At 44.1% G+C, this 20093-nt stretch overlaps 1 protein-coding gene across 3 annotated transcripts in view; it reads left to right on the top strand.

Moving 5' to 3' along the window:
- The window catches only part of EXOC6 (exocyst complex component 6), a 1184343-nt gene that overhangs the window by 453979 nt on the left and 710271 nt on the right, over positions 1 to 20093 (top strand). For all 3 annotated transcript variants that reach the window (XM_086922491.1, XM_086922490.1, XM_086922489.1), the window contains exon 12: positions 17937 to 18008. In XM_086922491.1, the coding sequence (XP_086778617.1) occupies positions 17937 to 18008 (72 nt within the window). The remainder of the gene's footprint in view (positions 1 to 17936; positions 18009 to 20093) is intronic.

Here is a 20093-nt window from a genome sequence, read left to right as displayed (position 1 = left end):
ACTACTTGTATGGAATGCGTGTCTGTAAAACCCCAGAGCCCTGCCCCATACAAAACTGTGGTAATGCTTTTCGCTTTGTACATCTGCAGGAGCTCCACTGGGGGCCTCCTGCCTAGCTTGCTACTAAAATGAGCGGGTGCAGTACTCTGTCCTATTCTGCTGTGTTATTGATTCCGTCATCTTTGCTCCTCAGACTTTATGAATGTTGGGAACTTTTCTCTCTTTTGTATGGTAGTACTCTTGTTGGCCAATCAGATATTTGGATTAGAGAGTTCACAGGTGTTTGGCTCTATCCATGACCTCAATTCCTCCGTTGACAGACACCTTCAGTAAATATTCCAGAACAAAAGACAACATGCACTAAGATCCTTTCATTCTTGAGTGTACTGTAAGATGGGATGGCACCATGTTATATGCACAGAAGGCAATTTGGCCTTCACCCCTGATCTCCGTGGGAACTTGTCAGTGAACTTCAGCTATGCGCTTTGTGTAAAAACATTAATTTATTGACTCACTTTGTGCGGATCCAGATCAAATTAAGGAAGCAAATCGACACTCAAGTAAAGTTTTGAGCGAGACATCCATTTTCAAGAAGAGCTTGTTGTCACAGAATGAACAATTTGTCTTTTTGAGTGAGGACAGAATGCTTCTTTGTTGGGTGACACTTTTCTCTTGTGATAACCACTGCACCTCATTGATGTTTTCTCTCTATTTCTTCTCATTACAAGAGTAGTTCTGAAAGTTTATAATAATCTGAAGTGTACACAATTCTAGCAATGCTGGCATGGTCCAATAGAATTTGGTGTTCTCTTGACCCCGTGTTTCCTTTGGCTTTTATCAGTAAATTATCTCGTATATCACTATGAGGGAAAAGGTGTTTCTTTCTCCGTGCAGTTACAGGCCTCTGGGCATCTAGTTCTTCCTCAGGAAACCTCTGATAGTACAATGTCTACAATGATGTAGTATAGAAACACACAGGTTGGACTTTGGTAGGAACATCTATATCTTTAAATGATTCTTGGATCATATACTGTGAGAGTATCTTAGCCAACTCTTGTATCCAACATGGTTCAAGTAGTTTGTGTCTGGCAATGACTAATTTTCCTTGAAACTGAGATTCCTCTGAATGCTTCCCATTCAAAATTAGGTTGTTTTATTTTGATGCAGTTTTTCACTTTTGGTCCATATTTAGAAGGCTTCATCTTTTTATTATTTAAGTGGTGGCTTAAACGGCAGGTGAGAACATAACTTACAGCGACATGAAACCATTGACATTGGAAAGAGAATTGTTGCTTGTTGATAGTTTGTCACTGTATGAGAGAGCGGTGAGTGTTTTTCGTGAAGATACCTTGTACTACTACTCCCAAAGTTTTGCTGAAGGCAACCCCTTCTTTCCTACTGCATAGCCCAATTGGATTTATACATCAAATGTGGGATTTTCTTTCAAAAAACGTTTTACCAATTATTCTTCAGATGCAAAAAGGACCATCCACAACCTTCTGTATAAAGGCCCCCTGAATTATAGGTTGTTACACTGTGCTTCCTTCCTACCAAGAGGGCCACATTTATTTTAGGTCAAGGCTCTGTATGTGATTTTTCAAAGGCATTTGCCTATTAGTATGATTCGCATGCACTGAAACACACACTGCCTGGAAACACTGTGCATTGGACATATGAGCTCTAGAGAGGAATGAAAAATCATTAGGAGGCACATTAACACTGTCAAGAACAAAAAGAGAAAACTTATTTTCCCGTAACCCCAAAGGAACAATGAAGTTGCAAATAAACAAGTTCATATCCATTCAGGTGCTGGCAGCTTCAGTAAAAAGCTGTCCCTCTTCTGTCACCCTCGTTCTTCTTGCACACAAAACAACAGTGGAAAATTTACACTCCTGTTTGGAACACTCCGTTCCTGTAATTTAGAGGGCACTTTTAACCCTGGGAAGTATTTCACCCAATGATAACGACAGCATAAGCCAATGACAAGGAAATCATGAGCACTTGCAATACAATGAATCATCCTGTAACAATGACACCAAATTGAAAAGAATAACCTTACTTACATCAATAAGCAGATCCAATAACCTAGGTGGGTCATGATTCATCAGAGGGTGCGCTAATCCTTGTCTCCGAGTCATTAATAGAATTGAAACTTTCTGTTACCATAGCTAGGAAAGTTTTCATTCTCTGGCCGGACCCGGAGGCCAGGATTATGCTAGTTTAAGGCTTATCCATCACCAGAGCTGCAATGGAGGTGACTGGCTTGAAATAGAACCTCTTTAAGGTTGACTCAGGATCAGCCTGCTGCATTCAGAATATCCTCCATGCGGGCTCCCAAAGCAAAGGCTTTTGATGCCATTGTGCCTCGAGCGAAGTGTGCTCCCAAAATCTTGGTATCAATCACCCCTTTCTACATTATCCCACACCCATCTCATGATGCTCGGTGATGAGACTGCTCGGAAAGGTCTCGAGATCCCGCTGTGAGCCAAAAATGGCACAACCATTCCACATCTCCATGTGAGAGACCCATCATTCGAGCTCCTCCTTGGCCTTGCTGGGAGGGGAACGTACTGGGAGTATGTGAGACCCCAGCGCAGGAGAGATGCTTTCAGCCATTGAAGGGCTCGAAAATGTAGGTGCCCCAGAAAAATTGCCTGAATGGGGGATGACAACAGGCCTACCACTCTGGCTAACTGGTGGAGGGAGGTCTGTGGTTTCGCCAGCATCCTCCTAACCTTTTGTCGGATCTTTGCCATCATCCTGGAGGGAAGGTTCAGTGTAGTCTCTACCGAATCGATCAAACACCCCATAAAAGTGATTGAGCGCGAAGGGGAGAAACTTGATTTCACTTGGTTGATAACAAACTCCTTTGAATGAAGTAGATCCGTCGCCATCAGTAGATGACGAAACAGAGCATGCGGGCATTGATCCATCATCAGCATGTTGTCCAGATACACTATTATTCGTACACCGGGCGCTCTCAAGCACTTTTATCACCAGCTTTAGAACCTTGATGAAACACCAGAGACCGATGACAGGCCGAAAGGTAGAGAGATGAACTCAAAAGTTTGTCCCTGCCACTAGAACTGAAGAAACCAATGATGTGGTTGAAAGATCAGGACTATGAGATAAGCATCTTTGAGGTCCAGCCAGACCATCCAGTTACTGGGCCGTAGAAGGTCACGAAGGAGTCCACCAATTGTTTATAAACAGTGCCAGTCAACTCCTCAAACGAGTGCTTGTAGTGATTGAAAGACTAACTGTGTGAATTGGAGTTTGCTCCTTCACTGCGGGGTCCGATGCAGTGACCTCTGTGACGTGACTAACCTCTCGTGGACTAGAATCCCCTGAAGTGTGAGGAGTCCTGCCATTGACCTCGCTGGGCTGGTTGGCCCTTGCCGGAGGCGGAGTAATGGGAACGACCAACCAAGTGCCTCCTACCTCAGCTGGCCCCAGTGAATAAACACACATTAAAAATGCACTTGACAGTTGATTGGGCATTGTCGCGTGAATTAAAGATAGACACAAATTTGCCGATCTCCTTAATGAACAGGTCGCCAAAGAGTACTCCCTGTGCCACCTAGCCTGTCTCGGACGTCACCAAGTCCCTTAGCTTGCAATCAGTTTTAATGAGCAATGACCTGTGCCTCTCCATACAGATCGTGCAGTTGGTATTCTAGAGAAATATAACTGCCCTTTGGGCCCAATTGGAAAGCACCTCTGAAAAAATCAATGCCCTGGATCCTTGGCATCCTCCTCGACATCATAAATCTTGACTAATGGTCCCGTTATGTCCTGGAGCTTGTCCTGGCATGACCACCAGGAGCAATCGATACCTTTCTTCGGATCCTTGATGCATTTGGTTAGAAAAGTGGCCATGTATGTATCTGTTTCAGGCGTAATAGCCACTTTCCGCCCGATGCCTATTTCTAACCTTCTGGTCAAGGTGTTTGTGGAGCCTACCAGCCCCGTATTTGGCTACCTTGTCGCTGGAAGCCCATTCAAGGGAGTGGGGAGGCATTAGTTCCTTGGGCTCTAAAAGATCTGACTGGGAGTCACCAGGCTCCTGTGCAATGGACTGTGACCCAGAGGGGGGAGTGGAGGAGTGTCTCTAGGACAGGTTGTGGTCAGACTTATCCTCCAAACCCATAGGGGAACCATCAGAAGCTAGCAGGGGTAATTGGGCACAGTCTTGGTTGGGGTTAGAGAACCATTTGGGGAGGGCAAGTCAGGAATAGTAGGGTAGTTGGTGTCTAAGAACATCCTTTTCAGCCTGGCAAAGTGTCCAAGTCCACCTCGAGGATTGCATGTGTTTGCATGGATTCTTGGTCAGGGGATGCCGAAGCCGGCTCTGAAGGTTTTGGGGCTTAACCGCATCGCTGCTGCGGCGATTTTTGCGCTGTGCGGCTTTTTCTTAAAACCCGCGTTACATGACAAGCTCAGCTCGTCATCAGCACCTGCCACCTGTGGGTGATGACGAGCTGAGCTCGTCATCAGCATCGAAAGGGTTAAGGCCCAGGAGGGTCATCCATCTGTGTGAGGGGTTGTAGGCACTGTTGTGCCTTGTCCATAAGGTCTCTTCTCTAGAGTGGCTATTGTGTCTGGAATCATCTTAATTATGGAAGTGTCTACCGCGTGACCGGGAAATAAGAAACTTCTTCCTCCTTCTCATAATAGTTCCTGTAATCCTCCATGAGATCTGTGAGGTAAGTATACCCGCTGTCCAATATCTTTCTATATATGTTTAAGATACGGTGGCCACCCCCGGGAAGAGGGGATCAGATTGTGTGTGGGGGTAGCAGTGTGCGGTAGCCTGTAACAGACCTTGTGAGTTTGTCAGTAAAATAGGATGCTAGTAAGTTACAGGCCTTAGCAGGCTAAAGAAATGGCAGGCTACAGGTCTTGCAAGGCCTTAAATAATATCTACATATGGCCCACGGGAATCGGGAATCACCGCACTGTGAGGCCTATGCAGGTGCAGGGAGTGTGAGCCCTGGACTGTCTTGCTTTACATTTCCAAATAAAAGAAAGCACTCCGTAAAGCAGGAAGGTACACCTGGAAAGGAGGCTCAGCACTCACAAAATAAGGAAAATAATAAGGCAGTTTCAAATAAAGTGTGGGGTTTTATTAATGTAACACTTTAACAGAAAGATGTTGCCAGATGTCAAATGAAACAGGTAAAACAGCATGCAAATATGTATATATATATATATATCCAAACAAAGGTTGCCCTGTTGGAAGTGCCTCTCACGGAAGGGTTACTGCACAGATGCGCCCGTAAGTCACAAACAGCCTGCTACACACCCATCCTGTTACGTTCCAAACGTGTTTTGGACGTCCTCACGCCCTTGATCACTTGCTGTACTACACATCTTTTATTTGGTTTACAAGTCCCGCCCCTGGGTGGGGCCTTGGCAACGAGGATTATGGTCTTTGGAGTCCAATGCCAGAATTCCCGGTGCATAAACACAAGTGGGTGCCCTTGTCATTCCATGGTTGAAAATGTCTTACCCCAATGGGCAGAAAGTGATGTGCTCAACGTTGTTATGTCACCAATATCTGCCGGCGGCTCAGGCCCCCTCCGTTCTGGTCACTGCTCGGGGGTCTGGGCAATGTAGATCCGCTGTATAACAGCAGCGGGGCACTCCCGCAACTGGACCAGCCGCATAGTAGAATCCAAACAAAGGTTGCCCTGTTAGAAGTGCCTCTCATGGAAGGGTTACCCCACAAATGACGCCGGTAGTCACAAACAGCCTGCTACACACACATCCTGTTACGTGCCAAACGCGTTTCGGGTGTCCTCACGCCCTTGGTCACTGGCTGTACCACAGAGCCACAAGGCCGATTGTGCACACATGTTTTATTTGGTTTACAAGTCCCGCCTCTGGGTGGGGCCATGGCAACGAGCATTATGGTCTTTGCAGTCCAATGCCAGACTTCTGGGTGCATAAACCCAAGTGGGTGCCCTTGTCATTCCATGGTTGAAAATGTCTTACCCCAATGGGCAGAAAGTGATGTGCTCAATGCTGTTATGTCACCAATATCTGCCGGCGGCTCAGGCCCCCACCGTTCTGGTCACTGCTCGTGGGTCTGGGCAATGTAGATCCGCTGTATAACAGCGGCGGAGTACTCCCGTGACTTGACCAGTTGCAATGTAGAATCCAAACAAAGGTTACCCTGTTGGAAGTGCCTCTCACGGAAGGCATACTGCATAAATGCTGCCGGTAGTCACAAACAGCCTGCTACACACCCATCCTGTTATTTGCCAAACGCGTTTCGCCCTTGATCACTGGCTGTACCACAGAACCACAAGGCTGATTGTGCACACATGTTTTATTTGGAAGGGAGGTTCATATATTGTGTTTTGTTTCTTGACTTTCCTTGGCCTTTTTCTTTCACTTCATTCGCGGATATATAAATAGACCTTGCATTTCCACGCATGGGGGAGATAATGTTATTAATGCAGCTTTGATATGATTTAAGTTTATGTATTCGTATTTCAGGAAGATGGTATAATATATGTGTATAATTGTCGTTACCAGAGTACCCATTGTCCTGATGAAGCCTACATCATCTGGCTGAAACGCGACCGCGACTGCCTCGACACCTTTTATTTCAATTGGAGTCCCTTGGTACCAACAAATAATTTGTTTGATTTATGTCTTGGCACCAACACAAATACAGTCTGGGTTGATTTAGTAACCCCCAGGTGCTTTTCTTTTGGGACTACCATTGTTTTGTGCTCTCATTATAAATTGAGTTGAGGCACTGATCCGAATTAGGATATATATATATATTTTGTTTATATATATCTTGTGTTTGGGGTACATAGGTATTTGATATTGTAAATGTGATGTATATTTGTATATATGTATATGTGATATTGTGTAGATAGATTGTCGGTTATTGTGCTTCCCTTGATGCCAGCTCATATGTGTTGATGAATTTATATATGTATATATTTCATGTTTAATTTCTGTTTCACAAGAGAATTAATTGTTTCTTGTTCGAGAATTAAATTTGGATCAATCCCTTCGGTACCCTTTGTTGCTACTTTTTCATCCTAGGATGTCCCCTGCTCAGGTATGGGAGGGTTAAGTGGGCAGAACCCCTGACCATTTTTTTGCTAGCACATGTTTTATTTGGTTTACAAGTCCCGCCCCTGGGTGGGGCCATGGCAACGAGCATTATGGTCTTTGCAGTCCAATGCCAGACTTCCCGGTGCATAAACCCAAGTGGGTGCCCATGTCATTCCATGGTTGAAAATTTCTAACCCCAATGGGCAGAAAGTGATGTGCTTAACTCTGTTATGTCATCAATATCTCCCTGTGTCTCAGGCCCCCTCCGTTCTGGTCACTGCTCGGGGGTCTGGGCAATGTAAATCCGCTGTATAACAGCAGCGGGGCACTCCCGCAACTGGACCAGCCGCATAGTAGAATCCAAACAAAGGTTGCCCTGTTAGAAGTGCCTCTCATGGAAGGGTTACCCCACAAATGACGCCGGTAGTCACAAACAGCCTGCTACACACCCATCCTGTTACGTGCCAAACGCATTTCGGACGTTCTCACGCCCTTGATCACTGGCTGTACCACAGAACCACAAGGCTGATTGTGCACACGTTTTATTTGGTTTACAAGTCCCGCCCCTGGGTGGGGCCATGGCAACGAGCATTATGGTTTTTGCAGTCCAATGCCAGACTTCCCGGTGCATAAACCCAAGTGGGTGCCCTTGTCATTCCATGGTTGAAAATGTCTAACCCCAATGGGCAGAAAGTGATGTGCTTAACTCTGTTATGTCATCAATATCTCCCTGTGTCTCAGGCCCCCTCCGTTCTGGTCACTGCTCATGGGTCTGGGCAATGTAGATCCACTGTAGATATATAGGTTTGTGTGTGTTGACAAGCAAGTAATCGTAAAACATGCACAAGTGATCAAATGCATGCGATAAAACACAAGCAGATGATAATTGTAAAACGCACGCAAATATTATTAATTATAATGGAACACTCACAAGTCAAATAATAATGGAACATTCACAAGTCAAATGCAAGGATGTAGAGCATAAGCTGATACTAATGGATGTCCAGTGCAAGAAACAAGCACTGTCAAATCCCAGGAATAAACATTGTCAAATGCAAGAAACAAATATAGAGCATGTATACACAATATGAAAACACCACAGAGCAATGATAGCTCATACATCAGCATTTGGGTTGAACACAACATTATGGTCAGCTTGACTGGGAAGCCCTCTCAGTCATCCAGAAGTCTGAATGTGAACAGAACTTTCCCATGACAGTACGTCCACCCCACGAGTGAGCTTCTGTATGAGCGCCAAAACTTCCTGTCTTTAATGCCTTTTACTACCATGGAGAGAGACTTCCAGAAATTCCCCCTCCCAGTTCAGTTCAGTTCATGAAGCTTTATTCGGTACATAAAAAAATGACCACAAAAGCATAGCACACAAGCAACAGAATTAAAATACAGACATGATTAAAAACTCATACTTTTTCTAAAAGCCATCGATTTACATAAAACTGGCAGTATAAAAACATACGTCGGGGTGGTCCAAGTTATATAACAGACACATAGCATCCTCCACATTTAAAACTCCATACTTGAGAAATAATGGTTTTAAAAAGGAAATCCTAACATTCTGAAATAGGGGACAAAAAAGCATAAAGTGCATAGTGCTTTGATTTGAATGTCCATCACATGGGCAAGGGCCCACAGGGGGCTTTTTAGGGCGAGGGAAGGCCACTAATACATGAGCAATGCCAACTCTAAGTCTAGTTAGTACAAACCTATGCGTTGGCCTAGTTACAACATTCAAATAACATTGAAATCCCTCAGCAACAATATATCTATTGTAAATTTTAACAGTAGCGAGGGAATTGGTTATTGTTGAACGTTTTTGGGCTTTATGTGACATAAAGATATTTTTAAATTCCTGTTTCACAAGGCCTCTGGGGGTACAGTTTTCAGACATTAAATTGATATCAAAAATACTTTTATAACAATCTACAACATATTTAAGCCACGGTATCTGCATACAGTTGTCTAGTGCAAGGCAATCCCTGATTATACGTTGATTGAACTCAGTTTCTTCCTTAAGCCAAATTGCACGGTAAAGCAATAGAGGCCTAAGTGAGGCGAGCTCAGTCAGGTGAAAAACCCCCGCCTCTCTATGAATCAGCTCTGTTGGAGCGGACTTGGGGAGGCACAATAATTTTTTCAGAAAATTATTTTCTTCAACCTGTAGACAGTCCGTTTTGCAGTAACCCCAAAGCCCTGCCCCGTAAAGGGCAATGGATACACTGCGTGCCTTGTAGATTTCTAACATATCCTTGATACGTCTGTCCCCCAGCTTAGATGCAAATTTAAAAATACCATAAGAGCTTTTGCTCATCTTAGTTCGGACATTCATTAGTTCATACCCCCACCTACCATCGCTAGTAAAAGTTACCCCCAAGTAACAAAAACTATTCCAGTTCTGCACTTTAACCCCTTCTATAAAGAAGGAGTAGTTTCTGCCCACCTTATTTCCACATATCATCGTGTGAGTTTTATTCTTGTTAATCACCAGTCTCCTGCTCACGATGAATTCGGTAAATTTATCCATTAAGCGTTGCAGGCCGACAGGTGTCCGTGACAGGAGCACCGCGTCGTCTGCATATAGCAGAACTGGTACACTATCCCCTGCAACTTGTGGGGCATCGGCTTTGACAGTTTTCAGGGCAGCTTCAACCCCATTAATAAAAAGAGTAAATAAAAGGGGCGCAAGAACACAACCCTGCCTAAATCCCCGTTTCACATTAAAATTTCAAGTACATTCACCACTGGCACCATATCGGACACAAGTGTTCAACTTGCTATAGAGTCTGGCAAGAAAGAAGATAATTTCTTTCGGGCACCCATGTCAAGCAGAACTGACCAAAGAAGTGAATGATTAACTAAATCAATAAGCACTGCTAAGGTCAGCAAAACAGAGATAGATGTTACCATGTTTGGCTCTGGTATACTTGCCTATCAGCAGCTCTAAATTTAGGCATTGATCAAACGTCCCTCTTCCCTTCATAAATCCATATTGGGAATTTGCAAGAATTCCATTCTCATCAGCCCACTCCTCTAGTCTGATAAGCAGAACTCTGCTCATGATTTTGACAGACGAGTCAAGCAGGCTGATGGGTCGGTAATTACTTGCCAGGGCTTTATCCCCTTTTTTATATATTGGGACTATGATGGAGTCGCCCCATGTTGGTAGAATCATGGTGGTTACAGCAGCGTTGAGTACCAAGGTGAGTATTGGTCCCCAAAGCTGCGGGTGGGCCCTATAAACATCTATCGGGACACCATCTGGTCCCTGGGCCTTACCGCCCTTACTATTTTTGATTCCATTCTCCACCTCTCCCAAGGAAATGTCTAAAGGCACTACAGGCCACATCCTATTTTCAGTGGGCGTCATGTTATTGTTATCTGCGAAGATTGCGGAGAAGTGATTCACCCAGTCTTCGCTCCCAACGTTAGATGAAAGATGTGGGGTTTTATCGTCCTGAAGGAAAGGGGAGTTGACAGTGGACCAGAACAAACGACTGTCAGCAGTTTCTGCTGCCTGGGTGAGATGCTCCCAGGCCTTCTGCTGTAGTTCCCTCTTTCTTTTAGACAGTGCCTGTTTATATTCAAATCTTAACAGTTTGACTCTATCCTTATCCCTTGGGGTAATGGCCAAAGCTTGTTTAAGTTGGGAGAGCAGGGACGTACAGGCATGGTCAAACCATCCAATCCCTTTCCCTCCTTTGTCTACCCTTTTCCCCGTAAAGATGTTATTAATGGTATTGTTAATTTGAAGGAAGTGAGTCATAACCTGGTAAGACTTACATCCTAAAGATAGAATAATATCAATGTCCATCTTACACTTATTTATGATTAAAGGTACCACTGTATCCGATGTTTCACCTTTCCATCTTAGCCTAACCCCATTAGGCCTGTGTGTCTCTATATTTGCCAATACTCTAGTTGGTGGCTCAGCTCTGATCATCCATGTGGTTATTTGCAAGCTAATACAATTATGGTCGCTCAGGGAAGATGTAGCTCTCACTTTAAATGTGCAATGGGGTACCAAGTTAGATGAGACCATAATATGATCAATGGTGGAGCTCACATTCCTTCCAGTGAAGGTGGGGATTAAGCCCTCTCCATCTTCCTGGGCAGTACTCAGTAGCTCTAAATCATACGATACCATGGTGTTATTAATGGCCTCTCCATAGGCATTATGCGGGAAGTGATACATATTCTCCCCATTGTTCGTTAGGATTCCACAGGCCCTAGTGGAAGATAAACTACGCAGTTGTAAATTAAAATCCCCCACCCAGACGAAAGTAAAATTGCATGTTGCTTTGCTTACCAGCTTCATTAAGGCACTGGATAATTCATCTATCGCTTTGTGCCGGGAATTAGTAAAATTATTATTATAAAAATTAATTAGGCGCACATTCGTACCATCCGGTAAACGTAGCCACAGAATTTGCGAATGAGGTTCAACTAACAGTTGTTTGATAATAGTCAACTTAATAGCTACTGAGATAAGGATAAGGAGACCTCCCTTGGCCCTTCCATGGCTAGATTCAGATGCATCTAAACTATAGCATGTATACCCTTCCATGCTAGGTTTATCTACACACCACGTCTCTTGCAGGCATAGAATATCATATGTCCTTACAGTATCCTCCCATTCAAATTTAAGTGCCTTGGATGCCCATCCGGCAATGTTCCAACTTGCCAAATAAATCCCCACAGAGTGATAGTTGTTGGCAATATCAACAGTATTGTTGGTACAGTTACTCATCTTACTTTGTTTGGATATTGACCCATCTATGTAAATACCTATATCACTCTCAATAACATTCACAATATCCTCAGTAATCTCATTAGCATGTTGAACTGCTGACCCACTTTCGGGATTGGCTATAATGATAGAGGTTAGATCCTTTTTTGCCTCACTTGTGGTTTGCTTGTTAGTACTCAGTATAACATCCCTTCCAGGCCCAGGTCCCATCTGATGTCAGTCGTTTTGGTCCATGAAACTCAGGGGCTGGTACCTGTTCTGAACTGGGACTTGGTAGACCATCCCATTAACAGGCGAAAAAATGCTATCACAAGTGGGTACAAAATTAGGGGTGTGTGTTACAAAACTATTCCCACCGGGGACATGGTTCAGCATGGGCATAGGCAAAATGGGTCTGCCACCGGTAAGACCAGGGCTAAAGTTGGGCATCAGAGGTCTATTTCCAATAGATAAAAAATTAGAATTGAAAGCCCCCTCCCTGCAGTTAGCAGAAGGCAAACTGTTAAGATGGTTACAAAAATAGCCCAATGGTCTTTCGACGACCTCGTTCTCGACTGCGTTATGGCAGCGGCTCTAAGCAAGACCGTTGCAACATGTTGCGGGTGTTTGAAATTGATAATCACACAATCACCCCTGCAGGTCTTCCGAGTATTGCCAATCCAGTTAACCCTTCTGATAGATATAATTTGATCAGAGTAGCCAACTGGATAACCGCAATGGCGGTTTAACCATGAGACCGTTTTGTTTTTTAGAGAATCTCCGGACTCCTTGGCATATGGGGCCTGGGTTAGGGCCGGGACGTTAGTTAAGACCACAACATAGGGTACACATTCAGGGGGAAGGTCTACTGGTCGTCTACTTATCCTTACAGGTACCCCATCGGTGCCCCCTGTGGCAGCTAGCGTAGCCGGCACAGCTGGCGCCGGTATAATCCTGCCTCTATTTGGTGCTGGTAATGTTCTTGCATCAGAATTTACACCTGCTGGCACAACCACCGGTATCTGCGTGGGTCGACCCGTATCATGAACTAGTGGAGGTTTCGAGCAGGTCGATATAGGTGTCGCCTGTGGTGGTTGTTTTCCTACATTTGTGCCAGAGGGGGCATTATTGACATGGCGAAGCCTTCCCTTATCTTGTTTAGGTGCAGGTTGAGGGCATGTAGCATCTTTTACAGTTAATAAGGATTTATCCAATGTAGCTACATGCTGGTCCACCACAGCTCCCAGTCTCATTACTTCAGCCGACAGTTCTTCGATTTTAGCTAACAGAGGCTCCACAACCGCCTTCAATTTGTCATCAATAGTGCTCACTAACAAATCAAATTGTTTACTATTGATGAATACACAGTTATCCTTAGATGGGACCCATTATCACCAATATTCTCCTTGTCTGTGGTGTCCTTTTTTTCCTGGCAGAATGACTTCCCCGTTTAAGAGCAGGTTTCCTACATGCTCTCATAAATCTTGTGGCCCTAATGGATTGTTGAGGGGTGCCTTCAAGGGTCTCTGGTGAGTTCGCTATATCTTCCACTACAATAAGATCATCAGGGACCTCGGCATCAGTGGATACAACATTAATACAGGTGTTGTTAGTCTCAGCTGTCATATTAGTGTTGTTGATGTTATTAATATCCTCATTATTGGGTTCCAGAGGTGAGGCCAAAGGGAAGTCAGGTAAATTACCCTTACCTTGCGATTTCCTTCTATCGCTATTAATTCTAGTCACTACTTTCAACAGATAGTTATCCGGTAGGGTAGATTGAATAGACATGTTGGGGGTATCTCAGAGGCCACAGACAATTTAAGAAGTCATAGACAATAGTTAAAGCAAACTGCAACTGGCCAGCGTAGAAATGGACTGGTACTCACAATAGAAGCCAAGGGGGGTGGCCCGTCCCGTCCCTGGTCGTCCCCGGACGGCCACAGACGGCCCGCCCTCTGCCCGGGCTCCGCCCGGCGTCGCCTGCGCGCTTCCCGCGACGGGGAGGTGGAGGTGGGTCTTTATACGCCTCCGGGCGCCGATAGGTGTGCGCGGCTTCCGCTGCCGCCGCTGAGGGTTATGGCGGGTGTAGTCCCCTCCTCCGCACTGCGGCCGCAAGGGTCTTGGCTGCGGCGGCAGGAGGGGGGAAGACAAACACCCGTGCGTTTCCTCCTGCCTCCGTGGATGAACAGTGCTCCTCCTCTGTGCCGGTATCGCCCAGGTAGCTTCCCGCTACTCCGCCCCTCCCTTCAACTATTGCAAATCCAAGGCTGACAGTACCGGTCTGTTTCAAGTTCAAGACGGAAGCCGCCTGAGCCTCTGTGTTTTGACTCCGAGACAGAGAAGTACATTCCTTTCTCTCGCTTTCAAACACACATCCCAAACTTTCTGTTCCAGCAAGGCTGTTTTGATTTCTGCTGAAAAGAAAGAAAACATCCCACTCTGAAGCTGCAAGAAGGCCCAAAATAAACCATTAAAATGGAGTCAGTTAAAACACCTAGACAAAAGTCACCAGAAGCTCACAATGCATTTGAATGCATATAGCATTACATAGATCACTCACCCTTATAGCGAAAATGGGCACAATATGGCTAGAAATAGCAGTCTGGGCAGTGTCTGGTGTTCTACAAGATTAACCATAGGGTTTTAAAGCTCCAGGCTGACGAGGCACTTAGCTTGTTCTGGCTGTAGGCGGAGGCGTTCTGGATGTCTGAAACTGATGCGTGCTCCGCAGTCAAATGAGACAATGCGTCTTGGGAGATGCTGGGATATTGTGCGCCCTCTAGCAGTTGCTGGACCGCCGTGCTCCCTGTCCCCGAAGCCCTCATATGAGGGAAAATAACTTTATGAGCAGCCGCAAAGGAGCAGCACAACGTTTCCGTGGACGCTTGTACACGAGTCACAAGCGAGTTACCAGCAAATCAACAATTGAAAATAAGCAAATTTCGGCAATGAGAAATGTAATGGGGGCCGGAGTACCGGTACTTAACTGCACAGGCTGCAAGGTGAAGAAGATGGTGCTAGAAGAGATAGAACACCTTTTACAGAAGCTGGCAGCACCTGACTGGATATGAACTTGTTTCTTTGAAACTTCATTGTTCCCTTGGGATTATGGGAAATTTGATGTTCTCTAGTTGTTGTTGACACTGTTAATTATTATTATTATTATTATTTAGTCACTTGTAGAGCGCGAACAGCTACCCCCAACGGGGGTGTCCCGGCGCTGACAGCGTGAGTAGTCCTAGGGGGTCAAACAGGAAGTTCCAACAAGCTAGATCTGGGAGAAAAACCAGGTTTTAAGTTTCCTGCGAAAAGCAACCTCGGATGAAAGGAATCTGAGTTCTACTGGGAGGGCATTCCACAATCTGGAAGTGGCTACAGCAAATGCCCTACCGCCTGTGCGAGATAGACGAAAACGTGGGCAGAACATAAGCCCGAGATGGTTGGATCTAAGATCCCTTGTAGCTAAAGATCGCCTGATTCGGAGCCTTAAGTATGCCGGACCACGACCATTGAGGGCTCTGAAAGCAAGGACCAAGGCCTTGAACTGGATGCGGAATCTCACAGGTAGCCAATGGAGTTTGGCCAGATGGGGTGAGATCGAGTGGCGGTATGGTATGTTGCAGATCAGCCGGGCCGCAGAATTCTGCACTAATTGCAGTTGTTTAATGAGATATGCCGGGGCGCCAACATATAGACTGTTAGAATAGTCCAGATGAGATGTGATTAGAGTGTGTACTACTGCTCTGCGGGAATCAAGAGGTAAAAAAGGAATGATTTTTTTAATCATTCGGAGTTTTCCGAAACAAGCAGATGACACCTTATTAATTTGGGTCTTGCAAGGCAGTGCTGTGTCAAATTGAAAACCCAGGTTGCGGGCGGCTTGCACCGGCACAGGGGGGGGATTGAGTTGAGATGGCCACCAGATGTTGGAGGGGATGGGAGATTTTTGATTAAAGAATAGCACCTCAGTCTTGTCAGTATTCAATTTTAAATTGTTGATGGACATCCATGAGGCGATGTTAACCAGACAGTGGCGGAAGTCTGCCATGGAGCTGTCAGAGTGATCCCTAAAAGAAAACACAAGCTGAGTGTCGTCAGCATAAAAGATCACTCTGACGCCCCATGCCTCGACTAACTCCGCCAAAGGCCTCAGGTAAACGTTAAATAAGAGAGGACTGAGGGCAGATCCCTGCGGAACCCCCCATCTCAATGGTTTTATAGATGAAACAAAGGGTCCGAGGGAGACCTGTTGAGATCTATTTGACAAAAAAGATTTCACCCAAGCCAGGGGAGTTCCACCAACACCTACCTATTGTAAGCGAATCAGTAGAGTGTTGTGTGAGATGGTATCAAATGCAGCGGATAGGTCGAGGAGGACCAACATGGCCTCCTCGCCCTTATCCACACACTCGCGGATAGATTCAGACACTTCCAGCAAAGCTGATTCTGTGCTAAAATCAGGCCTAAATCCTGACTGAGTGTCATGAAGGAGGTGATTGGTTTCTAGATATTCAGAAAGCTGCTCCTGAACCGCTTTCTACAACACTTTTGCGGGCTTGGGGAGCAGTGAAATGGGGCGGTAGTTGTTGAAGCATGATGGGTCAGCACCAGTTTTTTTTAGAATGGGTATCAATAGTGCCTGTTTCCATAGAGAGGGGTAAAGACCAGACTCCATAGAAGAGTTCCAAATATCTAGCAGGGGCTTAATCAATAGAGGTGCTAAGTCACTCAGGACATGAGCTGGGGCAGGGTCCAAAGGGGAGCCAGATTTACAATGTGGATGCTATTCAAATAAATGAAGAAACAAGACCATAATCCTCGCCTCTGGGTCCTGCCATAGAATTGTTTTGGTCAGGTGGTGCGGTGCTTAAGAATATCTGTGGTGACCTGCTTGGTTGTGCTGGAGGTTGCCACTCCCCACATTGTTCCCTATGCTTTACAGTCCTCATATGTGTAGAAATGCACTTGACATGGTCAGTCTTCCTATATCACCTCCCACTCTGGGCAAATAACATTCTCTACCTAGTTGCTAGAGTGAAAGTGTTGAACTGAAAGGTTCGTTGTGGATAATGGTGGCTGGGCCTATTTGCAGAGCCTCGAATGTACTCTGGTTTCCCAGAGTTTTTTTGCATACCACTCCTATTTCTTTTTGTTTGGGGATGAATATCCACTGTATATAAAGGCGGAAAAGAGGAGAGAAATCCGAAATCTGCGTAGGACTAAGGTGTACCTTGTATGTTTACACAGACACTCAAGACCACCAGATCATTCAAGCGCTGCAATACATTTCTTGTTGACCTTCAAGCTTCAGAGTATAAAAAATATATCTTTGTTTGCTGAAGAGTTTTAGGTTGTCTTGCTTTCTGATTTCAAGGGTAAGCACTTAAGCTGGGTATTGCTTGCTCATGAATATACTTAAAATGCCACTACGACCAGTTTCATCTGAACGTTGGTAAATTTGAAGTGGGCTTAGCAAATACATATTTTTGGTCTAAAATTGAAACCAGTTAGAGCTATTTTAATACAACGACAGAAAGAAGACACTGAAATGTGATTCTAGCCTGATGGATAAATCAATCTCATAGTAACAGCTTTTAAATTATCATCTTCACTCTCTTCAAGTATATCACAATTAATCTGTTGTCAGTCATGGTTTTTCCTTTTTCGGTTACCGGGTGTAGACATATTATCTAATGGGCAATCCAATTAGTACTGCATTATTTATTCGTTCGACATTCTGCTGTTTAATTCTAACTATTTATCTCGTAAATCTCCTTGAGAAGCTGATTATCAGTGCCATAGGAGTCGTTGAGGCACTAAAGAGCACCTTTCTGTTCTTTATGCCCGTTACAGTTGACGGCTGTGACCACTAACAGTTTTATAGCACACCAGTAGAAAGTATTACACAGGCGAACTGTGTTCTTTGCATCGTTTGCGTCTTTGTAACCCTTTTGGTCCTGCATGACAGATTAAAGGAGAAAAGGTTGGGACGTGTAGCAGCTTTGTGCATAGTTCCCTTGAAGATTGCTTCCAGTCTCATTCCATTTTATATAATAAATGCTAGAATATAAATATTAGTCGCTAATTTAATTTTTTTATTTATTTTCAGTCATATTGCACTGACCCTGATATAGTGCTGGAGTTGAAGAATCTGATCGTAGTATTTGCTGATACTTTACAGGTTAGTGTTTTGTTTTGGATTGCTGAAGTTTCCACTGCTTACTTGCATTCTAACCATTGCAAATCGAGTAAAAGTAATTAATCAGACAACTGCATGTTTATTGTATTTAATGCCTATTTGTATTTTCTTACAATTGTTAGTTTTCATCAACTGCTCATTTTTAAGAATCTTTAAAATGTTCACGTAAAGATAGCCATATTTCAATTCCTACACATATGCTTAACATGCTTTTATCATACATATTTTATCAAGATGTAGACAATGCTGTAAGAAGGAAACAAGTGCACCACAATTTCCTGATTGCCTTGGTTTGCGGCCACTTCACAGGTATCTCTGCTTATCTGCTCTGGATCTCACATAAATTAATATACGTTTTAATTTACCTGTGACGTTGTGGTGATCTTGAAAGAATGTAGATAGTTAACGACTTTTGTAGCCTTTCTAGATCACCATAACCAATCTAGCGATCGTGATGATACTTTAAACTCCAAGGACCACAAACTCGAGCCTTCTGCGTCATCTTTGAAATGAGGAAGGGCACCCTTATATATACCTTCACATCATAATTATCTTGACGTCCCCTAGAGCACCAGGTAAAACCTAGAGGCCTCTTCCTAATTTGCAAAGCAAACAAGGCTAAAGCTCACAACTATTTACTGTAGTTGTGCCTTTCCACATTTGTTTGAAGATCACTAAAACTGGCAGGAGTGAAACCATCATTAGGTGCAGCCTAAAATAATGCTTGCTTAAACCGCATGCTTGATCATCCTGTTGGACTCTGCTATAATCCTCTTCAGTCCCCGCCATAAATTCCAATTCCACTCAGTCTTTCGTGCTGCTTATTGCAATCTCAAGCCAAGACTGCCGATTGCCTTAACCCCCTTGCTTGAGCACCATAGTATTCACCCTCATTGTCTTCTCTTCCATTTTCATTATCCCTACACTGTTGTACTGTTTGTTTATGATCATTTCTTGCTTCTTTTTGTAAACATAATTGTTTATTGTATGATGTGTCTAGAAGATGTACATCTAACACTTGTTTGTGCATTAAAAATTAAGAAAAGAGCACAATATAAGTATAAGGCTACATATGCTGTAAAATTAATCTTTAACTACATTTAGTTGTGCAAAAACACAGAGAACATGTTCTTTCACAAAATTTTAGGACATTTTAAAGGTAGCTTGATTACTGAACATTTCTTGTTGGGCTACGTGGGCTTTCATGTCCATCGAGTTTTCTTGTTTTAATCATATCCACAAATCTTTTTTTTTTAATGTATTTGAGATACATATTTACCGATATATCTGTTTCAAGCTATTGTAAGTTTGACGCAAAGGTAGGATAGAAAGATGCATGACTTCTGCATTTACTCTCTGCACTAGATATGAGGCTTTCACGTACGAAGGCTAAGGTGTTCGAACCTTCACTAAGCCTGCAGTGAATGTAAATGCAGTGGTGGATGCCTTGGCGAAACAGGGGACAGCTTCATAGCATTGTCCCAGATTCCTCCAGCAAGGGGGTTTGCTTGCAGTGTGTATTTGTTTTATTGCTAGACATTTAATTCCTCCAATTAAAAGGCACAATAGCGAAAATTCCATCCTCAATGTACCTGTAGCAGGTACTTTGGGGCATATGTATGAAGCCAATTTCCCATTTGCAACGGGAAAAAGCCTTTTGGGATGTATCATCCCAAAAGGCCCACGCAAAATAGGGAATTGCAAATTTGTGATTCCTTATTTTGCGAAAGCATTTAAGGAATCGCAATTTGCGATTCCTTAAATGCGATGTAAAAAGCACTCAAGTTGTGCGATTTCTCCTTAAGAAATTGCAAATTACCACCAACTTCAAGTTGGTGGTAATTAGCGATTTCTTTGAAAAAAATTCACTTTTTTGCATTTTTCAAAGTGCCATGTGGCGCGCATACATGCCCTTAGGGCATGTATGTGTGCCACATCTGCACACATGTACATTTCAGGGGGGCAACAGGGTGTCCTTTTGAAACCCTGGCACCCTTGAAATTGCATTCTCAATTTGCGATTCTCTAATTGAGAATCGCAAATTGAAAATGTCTTCCTATTCATTCC

The sequence above is a fragment of the Lissotriton vulgaris genome, chromosome 5 (genome assembly GCF_964263255.1).
Source record: "Lissotriton vulgaris chromosome 5, aLisVul1.2, whole genome shotgun sequence".
Lineage (NCBI taxonomy): Eukaryota > Metazoa > Chordata > Amphibia > Caudata > Salamandridae > Lissotriton > Lissotriton vulgaris.
Note: the sequence above shows the minus strand (reverse complement) of the source record. Positions and strands in the feature narration are given on the sequence as shown.